Source organism: Varroa destructor, unplaced genomic scaffold (genome assembly GCF_002443255.2).
Source record: "Varroa destructor unplaced genomic scaffold, Vdes_3.0 BEIS01000006.1, whole genome shotgun sequence".
Lineage (NCBI taxonomy): Eukaryota > Metazoa > Arthropoda > Arachnida > Mesostigmata > Varroidae > Varroa > Varroa destructor.
The window spans coordinates 17,999,408-18,018,595 of NW_019211459.1; the positions used below are offsets into that span (position 1 = coordinate 17,999,408).

Sequence of the window (19,188 nt, forward strand, 5' to 3'; positions counted from 1 at the left end):
CTGGCACTGTTTTGTAGACTGCTTGTATTAGAAGATGACTTTTTCTTCCAACGTAATATGCATAGACATATGTATTTAGATCATTTGTGGTTGGATATACAGACGGCAATGAAATTGTAGTGGCGCTCCTTGAGGATCCTTTCCACAGAATTAACCCTTCTATAAGGAGCCCAAATTCTCAAATAATACGACCTTATACCTTTACATATGCATGCTATAATATGACGTGCGAAAAATCGTTGACTTCCCTCAGCCATTCCTTAAAAACGCATTCAGTTGTCGCAAAATTTTCCAACTTCGACGCGAGACGATTTACTCTGCGTCTAGGGAACAGCTGTGGTCCAGGATGGCTTCATAATCGAAAACAGGTGATTTGAACACGCCTGCAAAGCCTAACGTGGCAAATCAACAACTGCTAATGTTTATCTGCCTTATGTCTGAATGTAGGACTGAAGAGCGCTGCCGATAAAATTAAAATTAATTAAGACTTTCTTGTTTACAGATCCGAGAACTAGCAGAAAGAAAGTATTTCTACAATTCTGATTTTATCTATACTTAGATAGCATAGTGTATATTTCCTATGTAGAAGAGTACCGCTGGTTAGAGTATGTGTACGTATGACTAACACGTAAACGATTTCACAAATTGGCAGAAATTAATTTTTGGCTTTTACGTTCTTTCGTGTTTAATCTTTTTCATTGGTTACAAAGCGCTGAAAAAGGCGATGTTAAGGACTTGATAACACGAATGTCTCAAATCACCATTTCTTAAGCGAGGCGTATATTTCGTCGTTTGCAGCAGGTCTTACGTTCAACCTTTCCCCAGCGCCACTGCTTTTGAAAGTACTTTGAAAATATTAGAGGCACGGGAAGAGCCGTCCTAGCTGTCAGTTACTTGAGCTTTTTCGGAGCGAGTCAGATGTCTGCCTCCGCATCATTGTCTACTTCGTTGCTCCAGCTAAGATTTCGTTATTTGCCGCCGGTGCCACTGGCATTTCTGTAGCACTCCGGGCCCCGCCGCTGCTACGCGACTGGGGCGCACTCGCACTACGTTCACCACGACCCAGAGGGCTCATCAGGCCAGATAAACATACACATGCTTCTTGGCGGTGCCTAGACGCGCCAACATCAGGACTCGCACCAGCCAAAGCAAGTGAACCAGGCAGCCCATAAGCCAAGCCTATTGCTTCTTTTGCTGACTATACCGACCGACCATAGCCATCTAACCTTCCTGTTACCTCATATTCCCCGTACTCTACATCTAAAGCCATGTATCACTCCCAAGTTTCTTGCATGCGCACCAACCCTGCCATTCAGCCTCCCCGGAAAATATATATGCCACCCCGACATTAAGCCTAACACTGTTCAGCTCACCCGATGCTCTGCTCCTTATTTTTCGATGAACACGCTGCACAACACGGGGACGGCACATCAGCCTCAAAGCACGTATTCCTTCTTTATTTTTTTGGGTTCATATCCATGTGGGCTGTCCCTACAACAAGAGCGTCGGCAGATATACGGAAGAAGGCAAAGCAAAGTTAACCCGTTCGACAGTAGAGCACCAGAAAGCTAAAGGCGGCACAAGGTGAAGCCAGCGAAATAGTCAAGACACGATACGTGCCGTGGAGAGTGGGGGGTCTTTTTATCCAACAAAGCAAGCCCATCCGTTGGTTGTTTGTAGGCATAACACGAAAATGCTGCTATCTGTGAAGGAGTAGAAACACACGGCCCCGAGCCTGCATTATAGCCTATTCATTATCAGCTTGAAACAAGGGTATGTCTGTTCTAGTTCCTGTATCCGTCGTTTTACTGTAGATAGATCAGCTACTTAGTGTTCTACGGCCGCCGCAGCGACGCAGACGGCACTAGCGTCATGGGGGGCTGCTACAAACAGGAAGCTAACTGCAATAGCGGTTGTAAAAGTAGCAAGTACAGCTGCAACATCTGCTGCTACTGCTTCAATGACGGCCTGCACAAGCTGGGCAGGCAAGCGTCTTATTTCAGCGTGCTGCTACTGCCTGTTTAACCTGTCGCTCCTGTTCGTCGGGACATGCCGCATCTCTGCAAGTACCTTGTATTGGCTGGTCCGAAGCAGTCTTAGCGACAGAAGGTTTTGCTTAACGAAACGAGGAAAAACGGGTAAAAGCTCCTGTACTAGCCATTGCATAGACGCGTAACTGGCAAACTAGCGAGGTGCAGTACGAGAGATATTGTTTCCAGTGTACATTGCATTGGTCGTCGACGCCAGCAACGGCAAGCTCGACAACAGCGTTAAGCCAAACGACGACAGAAACTTAACGAAGTGGTGGTGAATATGCTTTGCGCTGCTGCAACAGCGGGGAGCGGCCATTGAACACCCCGAGCGGTCGTTAGAGCAACAGCAGCACCAGGATATGCGACAATTGAAACGACTGCGCCTGTTAAGCCTGCCGTCTTTGTACCGGGTCAGTTTCATTAGTCTTCGTCGCACGGAAGAAACATTGCCAACCACTAGGTAGCTTGTAGCTTAAACCATGAGTTTGACGCCACCCTACAGTAGGCCAGTACCGATGTGGCTTCACGCGCCGAAGGCGATGGCACCGCTGATAGCAGATGCACGTAAGACTATGCGTACGTGCACTAAATATGCGTCTTGTTTGCAATAGCAGTAGCAGTGGCAGTAACAGAACTAGCCGCAGCAACGTACGTTTGTCGTTGACGCGTATTCGCGTCTTTCTGCCCATGTTGTTTCGCCTCGCGAACGTGTACGCTAGCTATTGGCTGCGCTATAATAGGCGAACTTTCCGACGTTTCTTCGTCTTCACACTCCGGCGTGCCTGATCTTCCATTACGATCTCTCCTGGTCTTCGACGCCTACGAGTTTAATCCAGCCAGCCAGTTTCGTATCAGTACCCTCCCCATGGAGCCTCTGGGATCCTGGCCACATCAGGGCGTAACCCCTATTATCGTTCTGCCGCTTAACAAGTACGCTCTGCATATGCTGTACCCGACAGTGGCCTCGCAATTTACTCGCCGATAGATGTATATAACGGCTGCGAGACTACTGGTATTTTCCGATTAGAAGTAAGACATAGAAATTATGAACTTACTTTAGACTACTAGCCGTTAGTCTAGACCTATACTTTATTTTGACAGCTCCAATTTTATTTTAGCCGATATTGTGGAATCTTGTTTACTTTTTCTGTCCACACTTTATCAAACGTAAACCTCCCTTTCCTTGTTGTTGCAAATCAAGTAAGACTTCGTTTCGTTGAAAAGTTGTTTCGATGAGAAGCTAACATTATATGAATGTATGTGCTCAAGGCGCGAACTTATCTGATACAGAAAATAACCTCATTTACTTTCTGAGGGAGCTTTTTATACCGGCGACATGTTATATATTGGGTTAGTCAAAACTCCCATGGGTGTTAACGGAATTTTGCGAAGAGTTCAACAAGAGCTGGCCACCAAACCAACCTGAAAGCTCCGTACCTTCTATTCAACCTTAACTGTCGGACGGCACGTACTTCGTTTTACACGACTGATACGGCAGCTCTTCTTTCTGCTAGACACCCGACAGGTTTGGACTTGTCCGACCAAAGCGGTATACGGTACCCAATCCGGAACCACCGTCGCTTCTCAACAGACTTCCGAGTTCCGAAATGGGGGCCAACTTAGACATCACCATCAGCATTCTCTGGTTTCTGCTACTGGTAGCTGCTACTAGATGGTTCGTATCGGTTCCCTGCCGGGTGGACCCGCAAACTCCCAACGGCACGTTCAGTCTTCCTTCGGCCCTCCCGTCGGTTCCTCCTTCATTGTATATCGTGCCCCGCCACCCCCCCCCCCTTCTTTACTAGGCCTAGTGCTTCGAGAGTACTTCTTCTACTCACCTTATCCAAGCTTATTTGCTATTACGTTGCTAGGTTAACTCACAGTTACCACCAGGGCTTTATGCTGCAGGCCGTTACTGTCTCTCTAGTTAAATCGGCGGCTGGTTAGTGGAGCGACACACCAATCGTCTATGCACGTTGTATTTTGTCTTTATCCTTTATATGGCGCTGTGACCTACACTTTTCTCCAATCTCCCTTACCCTATCGGGGATTCAACTCAGTTTTTGGATAGCCACCCCCTTTTAGGCTCTCGCCGTATTTTCAGGCTTCCCTCTTAGTCGTAATATGTCCAATCCACCTACACAAACGGGTCTGGCGCGAGTAGCAATATTAGAGGTAAATCGCCAACTAAATTCATATGAAAAGCGTGGTATTGCTCCGCTGTTGCAATCTTGCGCCGATCAGGCCGCCGTGTCGTTGTCTTGCTAGGCTACTGCCATCGGCCTCTATACCGATTTTACCATAGTACGCAAATCGAAGAAAAGCATTAACGAATCGTGAAATTGCTTTCCCTTCGCTTGAAAGAAAAAACAAGAAGACGAACGCTTTTCCGCTATGGCCGCCTCGCATGACACTGTCATGCAAACCCCTATTTTCCTTCGACTTTTACTCTGTCCTTTACCTTCGTGTTCTTCTTTTAGCCTGTGCGTCCGCACTTTTCCACTTTTCACCGTCACCAGTACCCTATCCTCCTTTTGCTCTTCAACTCCCTTTCGTGTCTCCCGATAGTCGTCGTCTCCTGAGTCCTGTTAAGGCCAGGCCACTAGACATCAAAGCCATCGACAGCAACCTCTGTCTTCGCCCCTTAAAGCCTCTACCCAAATATCCCACAACGACTCCCTTGCTATGCTGCTGCACGAACAATCCAGTATGCCCTATGGCAAGCGGGGCACAAGACGAGTAGGCGACGTAAAGCAGAATTCGATTTCTTGCTTCACTGTCGCTTGTGCCAAGGCCGACGCCGCTCCTACGTGCTGCGTTCCGAAATGGAACCCCGCTACCATCGCACCCGCTACCCCTGTCGCTCTGCCTGGCAGGCGTCCTGCCCGCCTTCTCCGGTGAAACCTCGACCGAATCGAAGACAACGGCCATCAAGCAGAGTCGGATGCTAATGGGAAAGCTATCGCCAAGTTTCTGCGTTTTCCAGCAGTTCCGAGCAGTGCCGGAGGCTGGCCTTCTTTTTCCATGGCGGTAAAATTGTCTTTCTTTTTCTTTTCCAGCCAATCTCCGGTGTACGGAAGCGAGCAGCAGGCACCAAAAACTTCTCTTAATAATCCGCCGATTTTGTTAGGTAGCACTTCGAAAAAAAGTCAAGCTTCACCCACTATTCCCGCTGTTTTTCTAGCGGCCACCCGAGTACCTCTTGTATGTCCGCTCCAAACATTCTTTGCATCCTGCTGCCCCAGGTTTGTACAAGAGTAGGGCCTGGAGGGCCTAAAGCGGGAAGAATCGGCAGTAATTCGATTCAGTTTGTCGTGGTCGGAATTTCCCTACGAGATCCCTTCTGCATCATCTCGGCAAGCGACATTCTAATTATTATGTTCCATGATAGCATGGTAGAGGCTATCAGTCCTAGTTCGTGATGTATCTCGATAACGACATTTTAGGACAATAGATAAACGGAACATCTTGACTGTTATTTTATGTCTTCATTCTACACTCAACTTCGAATGAGATCATTGTTAGCATAAAAATGTGTTTTTGGGCTGCCTCATATTCAATAGGAAAAAAGTTGACATTGCACCACACCTATTAGTCATTTGCAAGGTCTACACCTATGGCCTACAATATGTATGTAACGTACGGTCGCATTCACGCGCTTTAAATTTGCTTTAACACCACATCGATGTAACGATCACTCCCACGCTATCACTCCAATCATGTCACGCCACTGTCTTCGCCAAGATAATGTTTTCACGGCCTAACACGCTGGAGTTGACTATTCAGCCCCGGGACGATTCTCCATCGACGATACCCTGCATCGTTCACTTCGCTAATCCGTAAGCCTCGTTGGCCCGCTTGTAACCTAACTGAGCTCAAGCGGCCTATCCCATCTCGCCCTGCATCACCTCCACTCGACGTGAAGGTAGTGCAATGTCAATTAGCACTTGATTTCACAACAGGTTCCATTAACAACTTGGGTTGTTCCATAACACTTTTTCCCTCTTTTGTTCCCATCACCTCGGCTTCGGCGATACGTCATCATGCCAGCGTCATCGGCATTCCCAAGTCGCTTACCAGATGAAAGGGGCTCCTTCACAATTTGTGTTGGCCCCAGCCGACTACGTCTTTCAAGCTGCCGTATGCCTGCTATCAGCTGATCGCAATCAGCGTAGCTGCAGCACTATCAGTCTGGCTATAAGTGACATTTGCACTCTGCCAGGCTGGCATTGTGTAATTGAATCATTTTCAATTGACTCCTCCCCCGATCCCAAGTTACTGTCAAGTTACTCCAGACACTCACTGGCAGTTACAGAAACCGAATAGCTAATTTCTCGAAGGCAGAATCATTCGAGGCTTCGTAAGCTGACCGGGGCTTGTTCGAATGAAACTGTATTCCTTCCAATATTACCAATTTGATACTGGTAGCATGCATACGCACGTCGTATATGGAGAAGAACGGCCAGTTTATGCTGGGCATAAACGCAATAGGGAACGTCAGGTACATTGGGGCCCCGCACGTACAGACATATCGCATCGTACAGGTGCATTTGCATATTGTCAGAAATAATGATAGGATCTGTGAGCGCGCTTTATCGAGGTCGCGTCCGAAACATGCGGTGCAGATGACTTTGTGCGTGAAACTCCTTCCATTTCGAGAGGGTGCGTCACTGATTAAAAATATATATTTGTAAAATAGTGTTGACTTTCAAGCTTTTTTTTTGTCACGATCACGACTACTTATCAGAGTGGGAGACTTTAATACGATCATGGCCGCACGAATGAGAGCAAATGTATACAGCTTAGTCGCACATACGCATACTACGCTTGCCTGATAGCTGTATATAGTTTTTGTTATCGCAAAGATGCCTTCAAAGACCATGGCCATACTATGCTTATATATTATATTATATAGCAATCTCGATCGGTGATCCGTCCATAAACTTCAAAAGTATTTCTTGGAAAGCCCCGCGCTATTTCGAACGCTTGGATATTTCCATACTTTAGAAATGTTTAGAGCCTTTAGCAACTGCGCAATAAAGAAAAAACACGTTAGGGCAGATAATATATATACGTTTCCAAGATATTATATAGGTATAGTACCATTTAAATACTGCTGTCCGTCTATGCTATGGAATTTATTGTCTATGGCGGTTAATTTTTATGTAGAAAAACTAGTAATATACGTGTATTCGTGTATGCAATAGCAGATTTTAAAACCCTTCTCGGATTGTATCCGGAGCTTATACCCATGAGAAGCAGGAGAGCTAACCATATCGATCGGGTCATTTTGTAGGTGGCAAACGCCTTCATGTAAGCGCATATCCGCAGTCGTGTACCGGAAGCAAATTATTATCCACTATTGCGTGAATAATAAATGACAGATGTTGTTTTCTGCAGGTTAGAATAACCAGTAAAATGTAAACGGAAAGTTTCGAAATTGTGCAAAGTATGAAAAGTAGTGAAATTCCACTATTATCTTCGTCTTTGTTTTAGGCAAATCGAGTGGAATCTTCTACTTTCGATATGTGCTTTTATGTCGTAAAAGTATTTTATCTCCACAAGCAAATATCTTCCAGAAGCAATGTTGAAATATTTCGTCACTGGCACGTATAGCACGTATTTACTTATCCAGTTAGCCCCACTATGTAGTTTACGCAGTGTTTGTATATTGTCGCTGTTTCAATTCATAACCGGGAAGATCTGCAGAGGTATACGCTTGTCGTTACGTGGCACGTTTATGATGACGTCGGTGTAAGTTTCACCAGTCATTAATACTCAGACTGCGTTTGTATCAGTCAGTCACTTGTCGATTGAATGAAGAAGTGCGGCTCGTAGTTGGCTCAAATGTACAACTGCATAGCTCTACGTGAACGTACATATATAATGGTGTGCATGGTGTGGTATACAAGGAATAGAATAAAAGAAATGCATCGTACAGTCAAAAGTCAGAGCCCGTATACCTTAATGCTACTATGCATTATTTCCGTCAGCCATCCCGCAAGCAACAAAGCGTTCTCACAGAGGCGAAGGCCTCAAAGGAATGACTATGCTGGTTGACCTACTCGTACTGCGACGGTAGATATATGGTATATGACAGAGATGCATAACGTAGGCGGGCCAGGAAGAACGTGTCCATAGCTGTTGCTACACGGACGAGATAAGGGGGGACAGTTAGCTATTTGTGGCTGTTTCTACCTAAACTCACAGAGGCAACACCTGCGATCAGCTATCTCGACCCTACTCACGCCTCGGTCGCCCTTCCCTTCCCAGTCGAAGTTGACGCTTTCCGAGTGTAACCCCTTCGCAGTTTTTGCCCGAACCATCAGCTTTCTGTTGTGGCATGCATCTGCCGCCCTTGTGACCTCGCGAGATCCGCGAAGACCTCCAATATTACCGAGGATTGAGAGCGCAAGGGAGGTGCCGAGAACAGATAAGCGAAGAGATAACGTTGTACCGGTTAATCTGACTTGTGCTGCCTCCGAAGTCTGTCTCAACCGTTGGCGAAGCCGAGCGCTCTGTCAGTGAACTACGCAGACATACAGGATTCTCGAAGTCAATCTCCTTGCATGGAAGGTATAAGTTTAAGTGGAGGGCAGGCCTAATAGCGGAAGCGGAAACTCCTTCTGCATGGTGTTCTGTAGGCTGCTTCCATCGTCCGTTAGTTGCGATTTCATCCATTGCAAAATGAATGAAGGCGTGCTAATCGTCAAAAACCGGCATGTTTCTCTTGTACAGAAAAGACTGACCTAATAGCTTCCGCTGAACAATTCGAAAAATAAACCTTTTTATTTGAACGACGTTGTTAATAGGTAAATAATGTGAGCCGGTCAGAATTGCCTGCCGTAGGTGATTAGATCAGCCATGAAAGTGGAATCGGGCAATACGGTAATATTGCCTTTACACTTTTGTAATTACAGATAATCAATGCTGAGTCACCCGCACACTATCCGAACGAATATTTGACTTATATAGAATCAGTTGTCGAAATAGCAGTGTTGGGAGTTGTCGTAGCAATCTAGGCTCACGCAGCCGATCAACATCGTGGCAACACTCACAGGTAGTACAATTCCACCAGAGATTCGGGGAAGTACCTAGATACATACGTACATAAACCCTACAAACCAAGTGGGGGGGGTGAGGGCAACTAAAGATGATAATGAAAACCTTCTAGAAAAGTACATTACTATGCACCCCTGTTCGTGTACCGAGAGGAGCACACATTCATCCGCTCAAAGCCTAGCACAGAGAGTTGCTACGAGAACACAACGCCTCCTAGGCGAAGGGCGCAGCCGAAGGAGAGGCTTTGTCAGGGAAGCGCGATAGTAAGGTACAAGACACATATAGGGGGCACTTGTTGTGTATGCCATTCGTTCGACACTCTTCGTTATCAGCATATCCATCTATATCTGCCTCTGCGTATTTCTAAATGTGTCCAACAGGAGACAAACCAATAACCGGAACAGAAAAGAAGAAAGAGTGGAAAAGACTATACAAAGCGGGGGTGGGTGTGGAGCATACACGAGGGGAATAGTGCATAACCAGCTAAACAGGTAGAAGTGGTGGCTGTACAAAGCAAGATATATAGAGGGTATCGCAGACCTATAGGTATTTGCACAAGCTTTCCATAGCTGGGCATATAGCGTCTGCCCTGTACTGTGCCTACTTTCTTACCCTTGTTGTCTCCAATAGCGGCCATCGATTACTGACTATGTCCGAGTGCAAAAGGAGGGAGGCGGCGGCCATGAGGTGGCAAATAGGTAAGAAAATAAGGCAAGCGGTGTGCCTAATACAGCCAGCACTTTCTCTTTTGTTGGTAATGTCTATGTAGTCGAACTAGCGGGCAACCTTCGTTGTCCTCTTGTTTGAGTGGTCTCTCCTCCGGTTCGGTAGATTCTTAGGTAGATAGCTATCAAGGTGTGTAGGGCAGGTTGGTCTGATAGAAATAACGTGTCGCGCCGCCCCCTTAACATATCTTAAGGCACGCTTGACTGGCAATATAGCGGTAGTGACCCTCGCCGTGGTGAGACATTCAACATGGAGGCAAAACACCGCGGGGAGTCTTGTCCAGCACCGGGCAGGTGACTCACTAGCCGTTCTGTTGGGGTGTCTCTGATGGAGATAGTCTCCTCTTTTGTTTGTATATAACTACAACCACGGCTACAACTAGTCGATTCAAATGGCGACAGTGACTATCTCCGGCTCACAATAGTTGAGGGCGTTCTCAAAGCGAGTGTCTTGACAATTAGGGGGAGATCTGTAGGGGGCAAAACGGAAAGGGGCTTAAACAAGGAGAGGGAAGAAGCTCAGTGAGAAAATCATGATAACGACGATGAGACCGAGACAGCCGTTGCGTCGATCCCACAAACGAAAGCTAAGTGTGCGGTCGCTAAGCGTGACAATGACTCGCAGGCCTTTCTCCCCCAATGCTTTCAAATGCATCATCATATCTTACTCCTCCCTAATGTTCTTAGCTCCCTGAGGCACCTTATTACTGAGCCATCACGATCTACGAGCAACCCGGTAGTTGAGTAACTTCATCAAGAACACCCAAGAACCTTGTCTACCAACGTCCTACACTGCTTGTAAAACCTTCGTTACGCACACGGTTGGAAAGACGGTGAATTGGCGATTTTGAGGAAAATATTATAAGTAAATTGTACTTATATCCAGTAAATTATGACATACATATATATATATATATATATATACATATATATATATATATCTATTCTGTGAGGAGCGGTCATGGTATACGACGTAGTTCATAATGAGTTAAATAGAAAGCTCTAGTAACCATAGAGAAACATATCTAAAGAAAGCGACCTTATCAAATAGAAATCGAATAATGAAATCTTCGTTACTATTAATTTCCATGAGATGTTGAGTAGGGCTGAGACAAGGTGTGTAGCTTTGGTCGTTACGAGAGACATACGATGTTGTTATTTTATATCAACCCTATTCAGCGTAATTAAAATTATTATAAAGTAAATACATATCTACTTGAAGGCTTGTCGAAACATTATAACAATATAACTTGTCTCCACATTTAGTGGATTGTTTGATCTCGGCAAAGCATGTCGCTTGGACACACGCTCTATTCGGAATAGGGCAAATATCAGAATTAGTTTTTGATTCAACTGTTGCGCCTTTCCGATGAGTCCATGTCCGAAACCCGCGGCTTTCAGCTGCACACACATGTATATAGAAATGCAAGCAACATTCAATTGTAGAATCCTGTTTTTTGAACAGTTACATCTGCTGCTGCAATCGCGTCCCCTATCTACATTTGAGGTTCCCTGAGGTTCCGTATTGACCGATTGAAGTGATTGGAGTGTCGGTAAATCGCCGCTGCGCCATTTCCTGCTCCCGGCTCAGAAGCGCAGATCCGCAGGGGGGTCTCTGCAGTACTTTACTAGTAGCACGCATTCGGATGTCTGAAGCACAGCACTTGCTACTGCTTGACTGGTGCAGCTGAGTATGGCGGACTTGCCCACGCACCTAGCTTCACCCCGAGGTTGGCTCACCAACGCTACTATTGGCGGCCTCATTTGGACTGCCACAAGCTTCGAATTAGAGTGAGACCATAATCGAGAGTGAACGAGAAAGAGAGTTCAGCATTACCGTGGAAAGAAAAGAGGGAAAGACTGAAGGAAGAAACATCGAATGAGCCTCGTCGCCAGCGAGCGCAGCAAGCCCCCTGGGGAGCCCAATCGAACCCGAGTTCCGGTGTCACTTCCGGCGCCAGACTGTGGGTTGTCTCCTGGCCGGCCGGCCAGCCGCCCGCCCTCCGACGGCTCCTGCTAACCGGAGCAGAGCTGGGCCGCTGTTACTACGCTATATATGATTGCCCATTCAAGCATAGGCTTCTATTGCACTCGCTTGCTGCATTATACTGCTTCGTTGAGTAGTAAGAGTCCACCAGTCGAAAAGCAACAGAAGTACAGACAACGAGAACTAAGTTAGTCTTGCGGTCATTGTTGCAGCCGTCTGCTACCCCGCAACAGCGAGAGCAAAAGCTACCAACGACGCGAGCATATAACATCTGTTTGCAGCGTCCCCTGAGGTGAAGACCTATCAAAGCATATATTTTCTTTTGACGTAATCTGCTTTCCACTGAGGTAACTCCATCAGTAACATTTAGTATATACATAGGTGTTGCTGATAATTATCTACGCGTTTGCACCTATTATCGCTTAGTAGGGTTAATCGAAACCTTTAGAGAGGGGTCAGTGACATTCAATGCTTAGAACGGAAACACCAGGGTTCTACAGATGATCTAGTAGCTTCAAATTGTCCATCATTATTATGATTCATAATATAGAACATGTTCATTTACGTACGAAAGCTGGTTCGTATGAAAAGAGCTAATTTCACCAGCAGCTGGATCGTTAGCGGCGCTATTTTTGTACTGACCATGAGAGACAAAAACAACCAAAAGTGCTTTTTTCTTTCACAAACAAACTTTAAAGCTGCAAAAGATAGAATTACTTAGAGAAAAGACCATCTCTGTAAAACGAAGTATCAGTAATCTGCGACTGGGTTAGGATAATGCCAAAATCACCGTATCAGAACAGATCAATGGTCTAGTGGCCTTCTCTTATTTTTCTGTCCAGACGGCAACATCCTCTACAATCTAACACTTGCTTATCCTTCTGCTCTTAATTGGTTTCCTAACGCTAGTTACGCTCGTTTGCTCACAACGCCACCTCTACGGCTTGCCTGTCCCCTGATGCTACACCGAAGCCGCGTATTCCATCCATCATCATCGCATCGATCCTTCGGCACTCAATACGATCGTATACGTTAGACTTACTCTACGTTCATGTACAACTTTACCTTGTACGCTAGAATAAATCTGCCAAATGCGATTCAGTCAATGCTCGTTCATCCTATAGGCATGCTTAATGGACAATGCCGAACGACCATTACGCCGTCGTTCCAAAGCCAACCATAACGATGAGTATCGTAAAAAGATACATGTATATTCAACGTAATGGCGAACAGTATATGTGGTATACAATCGTGTATTATTACCTATGCATCAGTACGGCTGTCCTCGCTATTATTACTTCGTTGTTCTGTATCACGTCACGGATGTTTTCGCCTCATGTTTTCCATAGTAATACAGGAAGGTCGTTTACAGAAAACAGCATCTTCATCAATTATTATATATAAAACAGCCTTAAGTACTGAATTGATTAAACTATAGCATGATTTCGGATAAATTTCTCTCTTTTTTTTTTTCAAGAACAGCGCGAACAACATTGCTGGCGAAAAAAAAAAGGGAACATACTTCGAAACATAATCTTGTCGATCTACTGAGCATTTTTGCAGGCCGGGGTGCGTGTTACCCCACGATATGGGTTGCTTGCTTATACAGGGCAAGGGTCTACTGCGCCGCTGGCTCTATTTCTTGGTGAGTGAGTATTAACGTATGTATCTTCCTGTCTCTTTGTGTACGGGCGTGTTTGTGTGTGTATGTGAATTAGACTCAGTCAATGGAATGACAAGCTTTTCCGTTAATCGGATGCCCAGATTACTTATATTGATATTAGACCATACAACTATTAATAATAAGAGTACGCTAAAAATAACTTGCCATCGATCAAGTTACAAGCGGTGCGCACCTAGTCCAGTTACTTATCTTGAGCATAACACATGTACTCGAGCGCGCATCGCTTCCCACCACATCATCCCTTCGTATTATTGCTCCCTTACTTCGAGGTCCTGTGTCCTTCGTCCCGGGGCCGCCAATGCAATCTACCGTGTTCATTGTGAGTGCGGTTCGCAGCCGGCTATAGCACTAGAGTAATGCAGCCAGTATCTTGGAGTGCTTTGTTTCTCTAATTTCCTATCATTCTCTGTCTTTTCATCGTCACACAACAGCCGAGAAGTTACTCCCGCTGTCGTCGACAATAGTTATATTACTGCTGCTTTTACTGATGTTGCCAATAGTCCCTGATTACGGCCACTAAGCCACGAAGCTCTACGGATGTCGTCGAGAAACTCTGTAGAAAAGTCGGCAAATAAGTAGACGAGCTATGCTGAGACAACTACAATGGCTAACATTATCTTCTTCTTATTATGATGATTACTATCGAGTGGCAGCATCAAGCGATTCGGCAAAAAAAAACCGAGACGCACAGACTCACGCTCCCGTACTGGCTGCTGTTATATCGGCTCTAAATCTTTCATCAAAGCGAAACAGCGGATCTGAGTCTGGTGTCATAGTGCCCTCGAATGCCCCAAACAGAGAGTGGACTATCTAGCCGACGCAACACTAGTAGATCCGGTGTCATGAAGAAACATCGACATCGAAGACGTAAGCTAGTAGACAGACGAATCAGGCTTGCAAAGATAGAAACATATGAGACGCAAAAGTGAGCCTGCCCCGTCTCCGGCTGCCGCTGCTAGTTCCGAATCTTCAACTGGTGATAGTGCAGCCTATTACGCCTATATATGGATTGAAATATATCAAGTTTACATACGATCGGTTCCCTACAAAACGATAATGCTCTACTACGACTATTACAAACCGAACAAGACACCTTCGAAAGCACGAAGAGAAGATCGCTCGTACTGGAAAGACCTAAAAGGCATTAGGAAGGTGTGGGACAGTGACAAAAGACATTAGCGACGGCAGCAGTGCATAATAAGCGGGTTCGCTGTTGGGGTATTCTCCGATGCAAAGCACGAGTACAGGGGTAATGGCAGCCGGGTAACGGTGACAGGCAATCGTGTTAACAATGGAAAATAAAACACTATCAGTTTAATTTTTTTTTTACAATAGTGTCGGTAAGGTAAGCGGCAGAGTTAATACAATAAGTATTCGGCGCTACACGTTTGTGCACAAAAAGGCTTTTGAAAACGGAATTTTGAGATAAAACGTTTACAGTTGTTTTTTTCATCATAACATCAGGCCAAATATTTCCTCAAGCTCTAGTCATAGATTCAGAGTAATTAAATGCTGGTCAGGACTCTCGTCGTTAACGTTTAACAGCGTTCAATTGTCAGATGTTGAGCCATTGAATACTCTGTTATTCGACAGGAGTATTTACCTATAGTCTTTTGCGTAGCGGCTCTCGATCCCGTTTAAACAGTCGCATCCAAAGAGAACAGGCATATGTAATAACAGACAATATAAAACCTAATTTAATAAGCCTTTTTTATGCTTTCTACTCCTCAACATCAACACTTCTCAGGATCTAACTTGCTCTATGGTTTATAAATATCACAATGCTTCGGGTACATCAAACATGAAGTTTCTGTAACATCCTAGTTGCGGAGAGGGGTCAATTTCTACAGGATGAATTTCTAAGTTCCTAGTTACAGCTTTTGTTTGTATGCTATCTCCAATATGACAAGCTGCACTTCTCGCTAGAAAAATATGGTAGCATTAATTTCAAAACAAGCGCAGAAAGAGTCGACGGCATCGATAGCCTAAAGAGCAGTATTCTGAAGCAGCGGACCGATGTAGTTTGTGGCATAATGTTCAACGAGAACAATCAGAATCTACATACATCAACTCCAGTCAATTCTAGATGAAAATGTCCACCTATTTGCGGCGTTAGATATGTATGACGAGGACACATACTCTGTGATGGGGACTTTTGTTGTTATTCTAAACCAAGGACCTTTTAACCGTTTTCTATTTTAAGAGATTCATGTACTAAAGATGAGCCTTATAAAGGTAAGAATACAGGCAGCACCGCACTTGATCACCCATAGTTCAGCATCCCTAACAGATGATCTGGTCATATTTGTTGTACGTCGTTATACGTTGTTAATAATGGTCGAAGCCACACAGAAGTTCACGCTATCCTATTGAATAATCTGATAACAACAAGGTCGTTCAAATGATTCGATTGAACTGAGATTTGAAATTTCGTATAGCTTTACTCCTCGAACTGGTAGTATCCTTTGTGTGGGAACTCTACCTTCAAGCTCAAGTTTTTCAGTCACTATACACATGGCATAGTACTTCATAATACTCTACTTGTGTTCATACGTGTTATCCTTTTTATTATATATATTACTGTTTTGCGTTGCCTGTTGCTGTTCCAGAGCGCGACGAGCGAGTGGACCTGACAAAGCTGACGCAATTTTCGACTGCCGGTTACTCCTGCCGCTGCTGCTACCCCAAGACAGCCTTTACGGCTATCTCTGTTGAGCTTTGTGATGTCGGCTGGCCGTATTTCAACAGTGTTTCAGGGTCTGAAGCACACTGGCCTCACTCCATGCTTTTCAGCGACGCCCTCCATCCGTTCGATGGCCGTTAGATCCCCATTTCATCGTACAGCCGGGACCCAACTGGCCATCGGAGCGAAGTAAAGGAATAGGCGGGGCGAGCAAAGGACTCAGACACATTGGCTCTGCACCTTTCCGTTTCCCCTCTCGTGCCAGTCAGCCAGTGGGACAACTACAGCTGCAATAGCAGGAGCAGACGCAGCTCTCCCTACATAGTACAGCGTCTGCCGTCCGTCTTAAAGCCTGAGCGAGCGCACTCTTAGAGGAGTTTCCCTTTGTCTCTTCTTTTTGTTTCGTGGCGCTTAGTTCTCACCTCCTCGTCATTCTTTCTCTTTGGTCTCTTTCACCCGTTCCGCTCCTCTCAGCTGCACTCCGTTCCTTAAGTTACTTCAGCGTCAAATGTGGCGGCGCTTGACTGAGTTTTCGTCTGGCAGCTACATAGTAAAGCTCCCACCAGTCGCCTCTAGTGGATGGTGGTTGAACACCATTCGCTAAAGTAGCACCCATGGAGCCAATAGCGAACAGCAAGGGTAGTTTCCTTGCCAGCTGTGTTCATTGCTTTTCTCGCCAAGAGTGCTGGAAGAAAAAGGGAACTAGCACGAATGAGCAGAAGGAAGAGGTGTTCGAGAAAGAGGACGTACAAGCGGAGGGTTGTGCGTACAAGGGAGAATTTCCTCGTAATTGGTTTTTGGTCGCGTCGGCTTTCGCCAAACCTGACGCTGAAACCATCTTAAAACACCCGCGCGTCACAATTCCTCCGTTCGTTTCCAAGTCCGGTTCAGCAGCTCTTTGAGTAGCCCGCGCCTTGTATAGAGCCAGACGGGCAAGTTGGAGGCGGATGGGGTGCAACCATCGAAGCACATGACTACGACAGACTTCACCCGGACAGACAGGGCTCAGAAGTGATTTCCAACGCAGTTCACTGTAAACTTCTTCCCTCATCCCGTTCATAAGGTTTTTGCCGTCTTCCCACAAAAATCGGAATAGAGCCGACGGGTAAGCAGTGGGAGAGGTTACTACCGGGGGGGGGGGGGGGGGACTGTCAGAGGTATAAGTCGCTGAGAAGTACATCCATCTCACGCGGTACAAGTACATGCGACAATCTTCAGTCTTTTCATTCGTGTCGTCTTCTCCTTTTCAGTCGTCTTCCTTGCATTAGGAAACATCGGAAGTTTTCAACGCGAGGATCAGATAAGTGCCATGATCCCCTGCCCCCGGGGTCGTTCTCCTCAACGCAAGTAGCCCATAGAAAAATCATTAAGTGTCCAACCTTCGGATAAGAGCGTGCACGCTACGAATAGTCTTCCGCAGCGTCATGGAAGCGCAGAAACACTCAGGGGTCGGAGAGAAAGGTATTTGTATAGCGTGGATCGAACCAAGTAGGACGTCGCAGAGCGCCCAAGTTGTAGCGCATTGATATATAAACATGAGGGAGATATACAACTCTCCATTAACCCTAATGCCATTTCTGTAGACTCTAGTCTGTAATGTGTATATATATATATATCAAAAAGACTAACAGGCTGATTGCTTTGACTCATGCTCAACGTAAAACTACAATAATATTGTAAGATGACTATCAGAGTAGGTCCGGGGGCAAAAGCTAACAGACAGATTAACACAAAGGATCGCAACTGGATTTGTAAACATTTGTTGCAGTATTACGTAGTAACATAATTGTTGTTGTTCATGTAGACGAAAGTAAAAAATGACAGTTTACTTGTACTATTTATCATGCCACGACCTAAAACATTCACACTTAAGGCTCGTGTCATAGAAACTATTAAGGCTATTTTCCTTTTGATGATCCTAATCACAGTCCTTCCTGATTGGACACATTCTGAGACAATCTCTTGTTAGTTCATGCCAATACAAATGTAATCACTCCTAAAAAATAACGCAAATGAAGCAACACTCACGCCAGGAGTTCGGGCTTGCGGCCCGTACGGATATCGCGTCCATTCTAGGGATGTCTCCGTCGTCGTGTCCAGGAGCACCACTGAAACGTTCAACAATAAAGAAACCGTATACATTGTTAGGATCTGCTGTAATTAGTTTATTTTCAAACAAATGAAAAATTCCCGAGACTGTTTATTCGAGGAAAGCAATTTTTGTCATGCCGACAATGCCTTTATGATCTCTATTCTATCAGCCACCGGTAATTTGGCATCACAGATGCGGCGTTTGAGCCTTATTGCATGCTTGTTTGAATGTCTTGAGCATACCTCTAGGCTGTACTACACAATATAATAGTATTGAAATTATTAGACAAAGATAGGCGCAGATACAACATCGTCGACGTATCCCTTGTTAGAGTATATTTACGATTTAATTACTAAAGTGACCCCAGCGGAGATCTGCGGAGGTCTCGTCTACTGAGACGCGTGTGACTGTGCTTTTAACGATGATACATATGATTGAGTCGAGCATCAGCACCCAATATACTAGCGCTATTTGCGTTTGTTTTGGTTTACTTTCAATAAAGTAGTTACTCATCTCTCTACTTCCAGTAAAATCTATCAAAGTCTCGTGTCTCAATCAGAAGAATCATCGTTACGATTGTTATAAAATATCGATACTTTATAATTTCTGGTCAAGGATGAGCCGTGTATGATGCCTACTTCCCATCTTTGTACGTAAGCACAAACGTGCACACACATAAAGGCACACAGTCTGTCGTCGACTGTATCCGCGTGTACATTATCGCAAGCAAGACATGTGTATACACATGTTACTGCTCAGCGTCAATTACCCTCCACCTACAGCTGAACTCTTCCCTGCCGCTCAGTCCGTTGTTTTCGTTCTTGCCGGTTGCCATTATTATTATAACCCGGCGTCCTTCATCAGCACCATCGCTGGCAGCGACATCGGAACCACCGAATCAACATCATCGTTATCTCAAGGG

General features: G+C 45.3%; 1 protein-coding gene across 6 annotated transcripts in view; it reads right to left on the bottom strand.

Moving 5' to 3' along the window:
- The window catches only part of Eph (Eph receptor tyrosine kinase), a 328,008-nt gene that overhangs the window by 40,039 nt on the left and 268,781 nt on the right, over positions 1-19,188 (bottom strand). For 5 of the 6 annotated variants that reach the window (XM_022809919.2, XM_022809916.2, XM_022809918.2 and 2 more), the window contains exon 2: positions 18,203-18,282. In XM_022809919.2, the coding sequence (XP_022665654.1) occupies positions 18,203-18,282 (80 nt within the window). Of the gene's footprint in view, positions 1-5,676; positions 6,210-18,202; positions 18,283-19,188 lie in introns of those variants that run through there. The other variant, XM_086993024.1, reaches the window with a different exon arrangement.